The sequence below is a fragment of the Zonotrichia leucophrys genome, chromosome 1A, assembly GCF_028769735.1.
Source record: "Zonotrichia leucophrys gambelii isolate GWCS_2022_RI chromosome 1A, RI_Zleu_2.0, whole genome shotgun sequence".
Taxonomy (NCBI): Eukaryota; Metazoa; Chordata; class Aves; order Passeriformes; family Passerellidae; genus Zonotrichia; species Zonotrichia leucophrys.
Genome location: NC_088170.1, coordinates 26,299,239 through 26,310,842, shown reverse-complemented (window position 1 = coordinate 26,310,842; position 11,604 = coordinate 26,299,239). Strand labels below are relative to the sequence as shown.

The 11,604-nt window shown below is 37.5% G+C and overlaps 1 protein-coding gene across 1 annotated transcript in view; it reads right to left on the bottom strand.

Moving 5' to 3' along the window:
- Nucleotides 1-11,604, bottom strand: part of ZDHHC17 (zinc finger DHHC-type palmitoyltransferase 17) — a 65,564-nt gene that overhangs the window by 21,778 nt on the left and 32,182 nt on the right. Inside the window, exons 6-9 of the mRNA XM_064701978.1 lie at nucleotides 7,839-7,903; nucleotides 6,404-6,566; nucleotides 1,758-1,883; nucleotides 370-512 (exon numbers count right to left, since the gene is read on the bottom strand). Of these exons, the coding sequence (XP_064558048.1) occupies nucleotides 370-512; nucleotides 1,758-1,883; nucleotides 6,404-6,566; nucleotides 7,839-7,903 (497 nt within the window). The remainder of the gene's footprint in view (nucleotides 1-369; nucleotides 513-1,757; nucleotides 1,884-6,403; nucleotides 6,567-7,838; nucleotides 7,904-11,604) is intronic.

Genomic DNA, 11,604 nt, shown 5'->3' with positions numbered 1-11,604 from the left:
CAGAAAACAGTTTTAATAGTACATTTGCACATTGACTTTATTACTTTATAGCAACTTTTCCATTGCTTCCTTTCTGCAACATTCATGCTGATAACTCTTTGTAGACAGACAATCAGCACCCTCCTCTGGATAATGACTGAATTTCTGTTCTGCTGTTAGCTTCTGTTAGCTCAGCAGTATTCACCCAAGATAATTCCAGGTCTCACAAGACAATAGAGCATTACAGGAGCTATAGTTGCACAAGATCTTTTGCAGAAATAAAGACCAATTCCAACAAATGGAAATTGAAGGTTATCTATCCAATAAAGATGTCAGCAAAATACTTCTTACATGCACACTAAATAGACAGTGTCCCAGTAAAACACTTACTTTGAAAGAAACTGTACCATAGCCCAAACGCCACCATACATTAGCCCTTTAATGAGCCAAGAATCAATGTCTAGGTCTGCTATAAACCCAACCAGCCAAATAACTAGGAAAGGAGTTCCCAGCATCACCTTCTGACGGAATTCCTATAGAGAAACAAACACCAGTGAGTAACTCTGTTTTCAGGAACAGATTGTATAATAAACACGACAGTCATAAAAACTTAAATTTTCAAGAAAATTCAGGGGGATAAATCTTCACAAATTTTCCTCATTTCTTGTCTTTACACATCTCCAATGAATTTGCAAAGAAAATAAACCTTCCTAAAGTCATATTACAAATTGATAACTTTGTTTTAGAACTGTCTTCTAGAGACTTTGCTACTAATCCAGAATCAAGCAACATTAACTCTTTTTAACAAATCCGTATGTGTATGAACTGCCACACAGGACATGACAAGGTCAGTAAATTTTTATTACTCGTGTAACTGCAGTTTTTAAGCCATACTGAAGCATCTATTAATAAAGATATGACCTTTTTTGTCTTACACTGTGTGGATACGACTCCTGATGAAACCACTGAACTCTTTCCAAATAATTAAAGTACAGTGACAATGAAATATACAAACCACTTCAGGTCAATAATCACAGCAGTGTTACAGTACCACAGGGTTAAAGCCCAGACTGTAGCAGTACTTTCAGCATCTTGATGCAATGTATCTTTATTTTAAAAAATTATATCAGTGGTAGCAACACTTAATATCCAGTCCAACACTCTGCCTAAATGTTGATGAATACTAAGAAGAAAACATTAACTCTCTTTAAATTATCAAACAATATGTAGGAAGAGAGTGCTTCATGCTAGAGCAGTATGCTAAACCTTACACCGTCATTTATGGCCTCTTCCTATCTGCAGTATTAAACAATGCTCTGAGAAGCAAAAGGCCTCCACATTAGTGATTCATGTATTAGTTTATACTGCTGAGACTGACTGCTTCTTTCATTCAACACAATAACAATAAACAATACATAACTAGAAAGGAGATCAGAGTTCAGGATACCCAAAATGCTTTTTTCCTCAGCTACCTGAGAATCAGTTTTGGAATGTCTTGGCTAACATGACCACACAATACTTTCCTGACACTTTCTTGTAGCTACCACAAAAACTAAAAGTAAGTGTATAGAAGCTTAGGGTTTTATTTCCTCCTGCCTTAAATAAAGCACTTTTTTTCCCTTTTCCCTTATTATGACTTTAGTCATAATAAGAAGACATTCCTTAAAGCTGAAATGTGGGGAAACCACAGTCCTGAACTTCTTTTAAACAAACACAGAGGTCCCCAAACCAAGAGCAGCCATAAGATTGATTTACACAAGTGTTTTGCTACTACTTACCTTATCTGCTTTTAGTTTTCTCAGGAAGGATGGACTATCATAGCCCTTTGCCTGCCTTGCTTCTTGTAGATGATTGATCATCCAAACGTTCTTCCTTTGTTTTGCAAGATCAAGTGGTGATTCGCCCTGTCAGAAGTAAAAATGTGGGAAACATCCAATTTAAAATAAAATGCATTTGCAAAACTTTTGAAACAGAAGATTGGCTGTTAAAACTAACACATTTCAAAGCCATTTAACTACATCCTGGCATACTTTTTGCTCTGCAGCTTACTTGACACCAACCATCATTCATTCCTTTTTGTTTTTCACTCTCTCGTAACTATACAAGTGTGCACAAGTAGCATATTGAATGTATGATTCTGATGAGATGTATGTCCTGACAGTAATAATTGTTGCCTTTGGCATAGAACAAATCTATGTTCCACTATTCTACACACAGTCTACTAGTCTGTAAAGCAAGGACTGTGCTACCCCCTCAGCTATTGACAGGCAGCAGAAATCAAGCAAAGAATAAGAACTTGTGACCCACTGGATCATGGAAACTCTCCCAAGTCTAAAGCCTGACTTCTGCTTTTTGGCAGACTGAAGTTACTAGTATTATGGAATGCTTCTGGGATATTTTTTTTCCACCAGCCTAATGTTCTTAAGTTTATTTCAGTTATGAAAGTCCTAGGAAGAAAACGTGAAAGAATAAACTGAGTGTTCACATCCAACTTATTTCAAAATTCTGAGCTTTTACTCTGAGCTTGTGTTTCATGTATTTTGGGTGCTAAGCCAGCAATGGCTCATGTTTTTATTTCTGTAATTTCAGAAAGGACTAACAGATGCAGCAAAAGAGAAACACAGAGTGAAAGATACAGGGACCAAAAGTGCCTACTAAACTGACTTGATTTTTTAAACACTTAGGAAGAGATATAAATGAAAAAGTTATTGACTTGGTCTAAAATTATAGAGGAGGCAAGAGACAACCAATTGCAGGTACCTCCAGCTTCAGTTTTGCATTTGACTCTTCCTCTCTTCTACTGGAGTTAACTCCCCTCCTAAACAAATCATTCATGGAGGCTTGAAAAATGGCTGAATCCTCCATCGCTCGGCCCCCTCCTAAAAAAAAAGTGAGACAGGTACTAGAAACTGAAACTACCCAGAAAGGGCAATAATTACTATAGACAGAAGTGATTTCAAAGATTAAAAACTGCAGTTAGCTACCTATGTCCCATAGAAAGACAACGGGAACTGAGTACTTAAATGTCATCTCTGCCTTTGAAATCTTGCTCCAAATCTTTAAGAGAGTAAATAACATAGAATATAAATTATGAGGTGAAGCTTTTCGCTACTTAACAGGACCTTTCACACCTTTTGTGTGAGAAGTTTAACTAGAAAAATCAGTTAAAAAAGAATAACCTTCTGACTTGGCTTCAAAGTTATTTAGCCAGATGTTTAAAAAAAACAGATTAAATGAACTCCAGTCTCAACAGAAATGCCTGAAATCAAACTACTGGTGCCTGTTTTATCACAGGTTTAATAGCACCTTGAATTGCTAATATCTAGGAAACTCCAGAGATGCTGTTGTTTTAGTATCACCTTATATATCCAGACTGTAAAGATTACCTGTGGACAAGCAATCCCCTCTGGGAGTTGATCTCCCAAGTAAATCCTGAAGTTGTCTTGGGGTCCAGCTGAGCATCCCTTCCACTAGAGGGCCATGAGACACCTAGGAACTGCCTAGATAAAAAAATTGACGGAGCTTTAAAGAAGTCTTTGACTATGCCTCTCATCATCTGGCCATTTTGATATTCTCTTGTCTTTATAGGAGTAGTTGATGGCTGACTTCCTTAAAAATTTAAAAAAAAAATGTATTGGGGAACTTAATCTCGTAACATACTTAAAATTGTCAGCAAGCAATAAGGCTTCAGTAATACATATTTAAAGTATTTACATAGAAAAAATAATCTGAAGAGTCATTACAATAGGGAACTGTACATGCATACTTCCATGGACAAGCCTAAGATACACTGCATAATCAAGAAACTACATTTAAAGTTCAATAAATGATTCACTTATAGATTAAAAAAAAAAAGGAAATCTTTCTTAGACCATAAGAGCTCTTTTAGGTCTATATGTCTCTACCAAAAAAAGGAGTTTCTGCTCATACTTAAATAAAATTTACAAGTTTTCTCCAAGTCCCCAGTGATAACCTGGCTCCCTGGGAAATCCTATTCTCATCTGCCCAACCTGCCTACTGATCTGGCAAGAAAACTTCCTTAAGAAAAAAATCAACCAAACAAAAAATCCACTCTATTTTGATTACTGAAATACAGCTTCCAACTCTAACATTAGTTCTCAAAAACTAAATACGTATCTTACTACCAAACAGAAAATATTAATTTCTTGTACAGCTTAATAAAAAGAGAGTAAATAACAAAACAGGACTAAGTCACTGCTTGTATCAAGTTTTGCTCTAGGATAAGAGTGCTGCCGTTCAAATACTTCACAAACTGTCGTGCAAAGTAAAGAACACCTTGCAGAGATGACTGGTCCCAATTTGTTCCAAGCCTAGGCAGCCAGCAGCATGTGCCTTTCTAGCACAGACTGACTAGAGCTGATAACAATAAAGTCAAAGATCACATCTAATATTTCAGTTGTGTCATCATTTGAAGAAGATGAACAACTTTCAGCCAATGCATTTCTGTAATATCAGCTGTCTCACCACCATTCTTGGTCAATTCCATGGGCTATCTGAGAAAAGGAATTCACTAAAGAGTGCTGCAGGAATCTGGAACTGACTGCATCAGAAAGAAGCCTTTCACAATTCCTTTTATTTCTGAGGCAACATGAGCCAAACACTTAACCAGTTTTTGGCTCAAAGAACACTTTTGCTGAACAGTCAAAGGAGGGGCACCAAACTGAGTTTCTATTGGCCTTTAAGAATCAACCAAATGTTTGTATTTCCTATATATTTACTACCACCTAAATCAGCATCCAGTACAGTCACTGGCTGGATGGCAAAACTGCCATTGCTCAAATGATTTTGATCCTCTGAAGATCCCAAAAACCTGGGAAGGCATGCAAGAAACCTAGATTTCACTGCAGAAGATAGGCAGTGGTCAGTGAAACCAGACACATATCTTCTGGCATGACTAGAAAAGTATCATGATCCAGCAGGTTCAAAAACCTATTTTTCTACTGACTGCTGCTGTCTGTCAATAAAGAAGGCAAGACCATTAACTACTTCAGGCTAGCATATACTTTTTCATATAGCCAAACACAGAAATTTTTGTTACAGATTTTATAAAAGTCCAGAAATGTAGGTACAGTGACAACTTTAGAACTCTTGTCACACTAATCAGTCTGCCAAGACAAGTAAGGTATGACATACTGATTTTTTTCCCACAAAAATACCTTAATTTTTTACCATAGGTGGCATAGGAAAATAGCTTTTCAACACCAGAAGTGAGACTAGAATCATTCACACAACTGACCTTACAGACCAGGAATAATTAATGTAGCTTCACCTCAGTCCATACAAGAGGTTAGATTATTTGTTTTAAACATGTATACAAGTGATTCCTTGTAATGAGTTTTCATTCATGATTATGAGCATTTCTGATATTCTGAAATGGATGTAGTACCTAAAAAGCTGCCAGCAAAATTTGGCTGCTCCCTTAGAAAGGCTATTGCATGCTCTCCAAGATAATTGATGTGTACTTTTTTTACATATATATATATTTCTATCACTTGTGGCTAAGCAAAAGAGGCCCCAGCCATCAGTAGGAAAAATGGCGAAAGGACAAATAAATTAAATTAAGTTACAGCTGTGTTTTCAAGCATAACACTCTTTGAGTGGAAAATACAAGTATTTGAAGAGAAACTAAGTAGAGAATTCTTTTTCTACAAGTGATTTCTTCTTTGACACCACAGATGAAACAGCTTGGGTAGCAAAATGCATCTAATTTGATATACAGAGTATCTGGAAGTAATGGACAAAACCACATTCCAAAGGCACACCTTCCAAGGCTGGAGAAGCTCCAAGTCTGTGGCAGAAATTCTAAGAGCTGTTTTGCTGGTCTAACATATGCTGGAGATGGCTCTGCTAGTACAGAATCTAGATTCATAGTTAAGGAATTCTGGTAATCAGGCAAGCTAAGTTCACATGCATAAAAAGAGCCTATTTGCTTATTTGACTCTTATCAGCATTTTCAGGCCTCCAATTTGCTTACTGGCTCCGGGAGACTGACTAGAGCATTTGTCAGCTCCCTGGACAGGATTGAGATGTCTCACACCTCATTCCAACAAACAGTCACCCCAAAATTTCACTAGAACATATTTGGTCAGGTTTCCAATTTTGCATCCAAATACACCAGTCTTCACATGCAATCTAATCGCACATCCCATTGTCCTATATTTACACATAATCATTGTTAAATAACTTCCTTGAGCATCTTTCATGGTGCAAATCTAGTGGCTATGCATCACTCTTAGGAAAAAATTTGCCAAATGACAAATTAGTGGCATTGCTTTTGCTCTGTTTTCATGATCCCACTATACCCACAATAATCCCAACAATACCCACCTATTCTTGAGATTTATCATAGTCTCTGTTATTTCTGCCTCAAACCACTTACAATTAAACCAGACCAAATGTTTACCTTAATATTTTGAGCATCAACATTAGCTCCAGCTTCTAACAGAAGACTAATGACTGTAGTATTTCCTGCTAGCACAGCCCAGTGCAATGCTGTGTTTTTGTGGTACTTGTCTCCCAGATTAACCGAAACGTTAAATGTAAGTAGTAATCGTGTTGGATCCACACTAGAAAAGAAAATTCTTGTTAGAGCTACAGATGAACTCAAATACATCACAACTTATTGTTGATGCATTCCATATCTATGAAGATCATTGATCAGGTACACTATAATAGCAAAGTGACATTTTTTGCTGCCAATTATGAATGACTCAAAATCTCTTCCCACCAAAACCAACCACTATTCTGTTGACTTTAAAGGATCTCCCTAAGACAGCTCATTCTGGGATATCAAGAAACATTTGTTCTACAGCTCTAGTTTTGTGTTTACCAGAATCTAACACTACTAACAGATCTGTAAAAATATGCACACAATTATATACTTAAACAATGAAATTCAAAACATGTTATGTTTCCACTTCACAAACCAGAAGATGAAACTAAAATAGGGTGTGAATGTTGGCAATAGCAAGTATTGCTAAGAGCTAGTTTGTGTTCCTCCCAATAATAGATAGAGATAGGCCCTTCCAAACAGGAATCTAATTCAAACATTTGTTCTTTGGAGAAGAGTTATTTTTAATCCATTTTTTCCAGTCATCACCACAGGAAGGATTACTGAGGACTTCTTCATAGTACCCTCTCTCCTGAAAAAGTCATTGTACTGTGTTTGGCTAAAATCAAGTTAATCTTCTCCACAGTAGCTCCTACTGTGTTTTGGATTTGTGACCAAAGCAGTATTGAAGACACAGGGATGTTTTAGCTATTGCTGAGCAGGGCTGACACAGGGTCAAGGCCCTTGCTGTTCCTCATGCTGCCCTACCAGTGAGCAGGCTGGGGGTGCACAACTGTTGGATGAGGACACAGCAGGGACAACTGACCAAAGAGATATCCAGTATTGCATGGCAGTGTGCTCAGCAATAAAGCTGGGGAAGAGAAGTAGGAAGCAGAAGACATTTCAGAGTTACAGCATCTGCCTTGCCAAGCAACTGTTACAGGTGACAGAGCCCTGGTGACCTGGAAATGGCTGAACTTCTGCCTACTGAAGGGATGTAACAAATGAATTCCTTATTTTGCTTTATCTATTGAACTGTCTTTATTGCAACACATGAATTTTCTCATTTTTACCCTCCTGATTCTCCTTCTCATCCCACTTGGCAGGAGTGAAGAACTGGCGGTGTGGGGCTGAGCTACCAAGTGGGATAAATTCACAATAACCATAAATGAAGAAAGATAAAATGGCAACTGTGGAAAGAAAAGGAAAAAAACTTCCAAAAAACTCCCTAAGCCAGTCACTACTATATGCCACTTGATTAACACTAAGTCAAAACTGATTGTATTACCTATGTGTTCTGTAAGCTGCCCACATTAAAGGTGTCATTCCATTTTGATCCATCATATCTACATCCTAAAAAAAAAGAAAAGAAAAAAAAGTTGGTGAGGTAAGTAAGCATACTGAAGATCCAGGAGATGCAATGTTTTCAATGAGAAGCAGTGTTCTAAGACTAATTATCTGAATTGGAAGAAAAACTGGCAAGCTTTTAGCACTCAAACAGTATTTAAAAAATGAAAACAAACATTGATGCCACCATTGCCAAAAAATAACTGTTATAATCTATTTTGGAAACTATGAAACAGTCATACTGTGTAAGATCAGTAATTTCTAACTTCCTATTTATCTTCAATATTGAAGATATATACAGGTGGTGCATTATTGCATTAAAAAGCAGAAAAAAATTAAAATAATGTACCAATATTTGAAAAGATACTTGATAAATTACTATAAATACCACTGTCTGAATTCTACATCCTACTAAATGCTAGTTGCACCTATTTTTCCACTTGCAAAGCAATTTCCCATAGTTCACTGAGTTCCAATGGTATTTATGTATCTGGATATCCAGTTAATTAATGTGAGAGAATTTTAAGAATAAACAGCCATTAATAAAAACAACCTCCTCAGAAATAAAACTGATCTATAATCTCTTTCCCCTCCTGCCTAGAGCAATTGGTAATTCCTAAATATTTGGAGACAGATTAGACTCTCAAGCACATTTGGGCAGATTTCCCACACCAGCACTAACAAAATCACTGCAAGTTAAGGTAACACAGGACATGAAGAGGCAACTGAGCTATGACATTTCTTATACCACTTCTCTCAGTTTTACTAGGAAAAATAGATTGGAAAGCATTTCAATGAAGTCTTCTGCTACAGAAATTTCTGACAAAAACCCAGAAAGTGACTGATATTGCTTTCTGTCACCCCCAGAACCTCCTCTGCTTCAGAGTCTACAAAATGCCCAGCACCCTGGTATCCCTACTCACACTGCTGCTAGCCTGACCCAGGCAGCTGTTTTCCAGAAAATCCAACTTAGCACCTCCAAATAATTGCTTTTAAAACACCTCTAGCCTGCAGATTACTTTGTATTTTGGAGTTTTTACTCTGTTGCTTAGTTTTAAAAAAAAAACATTATTTAAAAAACACAGCTGATGAAGGAGAAGAAGAACAGTTACTTGATTTACTTGCTTGTACTATTTGTTCAGAGGAGTTACATGGTTTGAGATCAGGATCCAACTCTGTTTGCCCACAGTACTTGTATAGGTTAGATCCTTTTGAGCCTACCAGGACTATGCAACTGCTGGCATTGCCATTAACCCCCTGTGGTTGAAATCATGAAGGAAGTTAGAAACACAGCCCAATCTCAAGTTCATTCATCCTTGAGAAGCACAACTCACACTGGATTCACAGCTCACACCATGTGAACAACATACTTGGAGGATTGTACAAATTACTGCAACAGGAACAAGCACTCCTTCATCTTTAGATTTTGTACAGAAAAGCATCTCTTTGTGACAGTAGGAATGTGTTTAGATGTAAGTAGAACAATTCCTTCAATGATTCCACCTGACAAATCCAAACTACACTTTGCACACTAGATGACAGTCAGCTAAAAGAATCCAAACCCATCAGCTCCAGAGCATTCCCTACCTGTAAGTTACCTAGGCAAGCTACAGCTACTACTCATATTAAGCTACTACGTTGGCTGAAGCAGATCCCTGTTCAAAGGAACTTTAACAAGAGGCAAAGCAAAGATTCACTTGCGCACTGCTGTACAGATGTAACAAAGATGACATAGCTGTAGATAGTAGACGTGCTCCAACAAATCTCTCATCAAAAATTCCTTGTTATTTCTCCAGATCACTACTATAAGCACAGATTGAGGCATTTTAAAAAGGAAGCTCTGCTCCTGCTTTTTGACAAGGAGAGGGTTGAGGCAAAGAACTAAATCTTCAGCAGCTGGTTCATATTAAGAGACTGTTCTTCTATTCTGCAGCGTCCAGCAGGCACTTGAACATTACTTTCTTGTTTAACTCTCAGTGACAGATCAGGGCTCATAGAGGGGCATGCCTGTGCTGTTAGGACATGGTGCAAGCACTGCAAGAACCAAAGATTCAAACAATAAGTGATGCAATGATCAAAAGTTGCACATACTGCTGCCCTTCGCACGTGGTTCAAGTGTGAATTCTGTGGACCACAACGAGCAAAATTTCCTCATGTTTCTAAAGCACAACTCTGGTTCTGAAGGAGAAAAAACTTTTCACATGCAAAGATAACCAGACTTAATCCTAGGACACTAATACAACATTGCACAAAAAGCTTTTAGTGAGGCAGAAATACTGGGGAGAAAGAGCTTTCTGCATGAAAAGGAGTTGCAGCAACTCTTCTGCTGCTTAATACTACTTTCTGAAAGCAAGAGTTGACAAAGAAGGATTCTGAAGAGATCAGAGCAGCATTAGGCTTACCAGGAGATTTAACAAGAATGGTCAAACCAGTATTGTGATTAAATATGCACAGAAAGCATCAAGAGATCCCACTTAGAATTACTTTAAATCACACAGAAAGGAACCAGGAGTCTGATCCTCTTTAGAACCATTACTGCTTATTTCACAAAACACAGACCTTCATAGAAAAGACCCATCACATCCTTGCTCAGAATCCTACTCTCCATAAGGAAAAGATCTCTTTCACATGAACTGTTGCCCAGGGAAAGGAAAAAAGGCTTTAAAAGCATATAGTAAAGAAGATTTATCAGTAAGGCTGATGTAAGTCTGACAATATTTCTTAACTTAGAAAAGATGTGCTAGTTACAGACTAGAAGCAGAGATTTTGTAAGATTCCCATTAAAGCGGAGATTTTTAAGAGTCACATAGAACAGAGCACAGACCAACAAAGAAGACAACACACAGAACTAAACCTACTCAATTCCTTCAAACAAAAGCTCCGTTCTGAATACCCTAGTCGGTCAAACACAGTCAGGCTTGAATCATAAGGAAGAACACAGCTAGGCCTATAATTCTCTACGTAATGCTCATGGATCACAGCACCAAAGCAACCACAGCTGCTGGTACCACACTGGCATCTCTCAACCTAGATGCCACTCACTTCTAAGCCACAGCTCAGGTGACCCTACATAGCTCGAGACATTAGTTAACATACAAAACTGTAACTTTGAAAATAAAAGGATGTACTTGATGAGTAAGTGCTAGTTAAACTATGAAAGTGATAGTTGAACTATGAGTATAAAATAGTTAAACTGTGATTTTAGAAGTAGAATATTTTTTACATATTTTCACCCTACAAGCAACCTTACAGTCACTCATTATCTGTGATTAACCTCACACATGCACAGGATAAGAACACATTATTTAACCATTCATATACCACATCTGTATCCTAACTTATTCCAGGTCAATGTTTGTGCATGTAAGCTCCTGATATGCCTCTAAGCACAAGATCAAGCAGTCAAATTGTACACTGCACATTATTAAGTGCCTTCAACCGCTTTTTCAGTTTTTCTTTCTCACATTTTTTTTACATAAAGGTCTTACCTAAACTTGAACTGTGCTACAGATTCTGTTACTTGATTTCTCATTATATTTATACCATGTACCTGTACCACACTTGATTTTAACCCAGGCAACCTAGTGACACAAACAACATGTTCAAATTCTGATACAGCCAGGTATCAGTCTTTCACAATTCAGTAAGAGGCAGGACTAAAGAAAATGCAATATCTATCAGCCACTGCTGCCTCTTGGCTGAGTAGT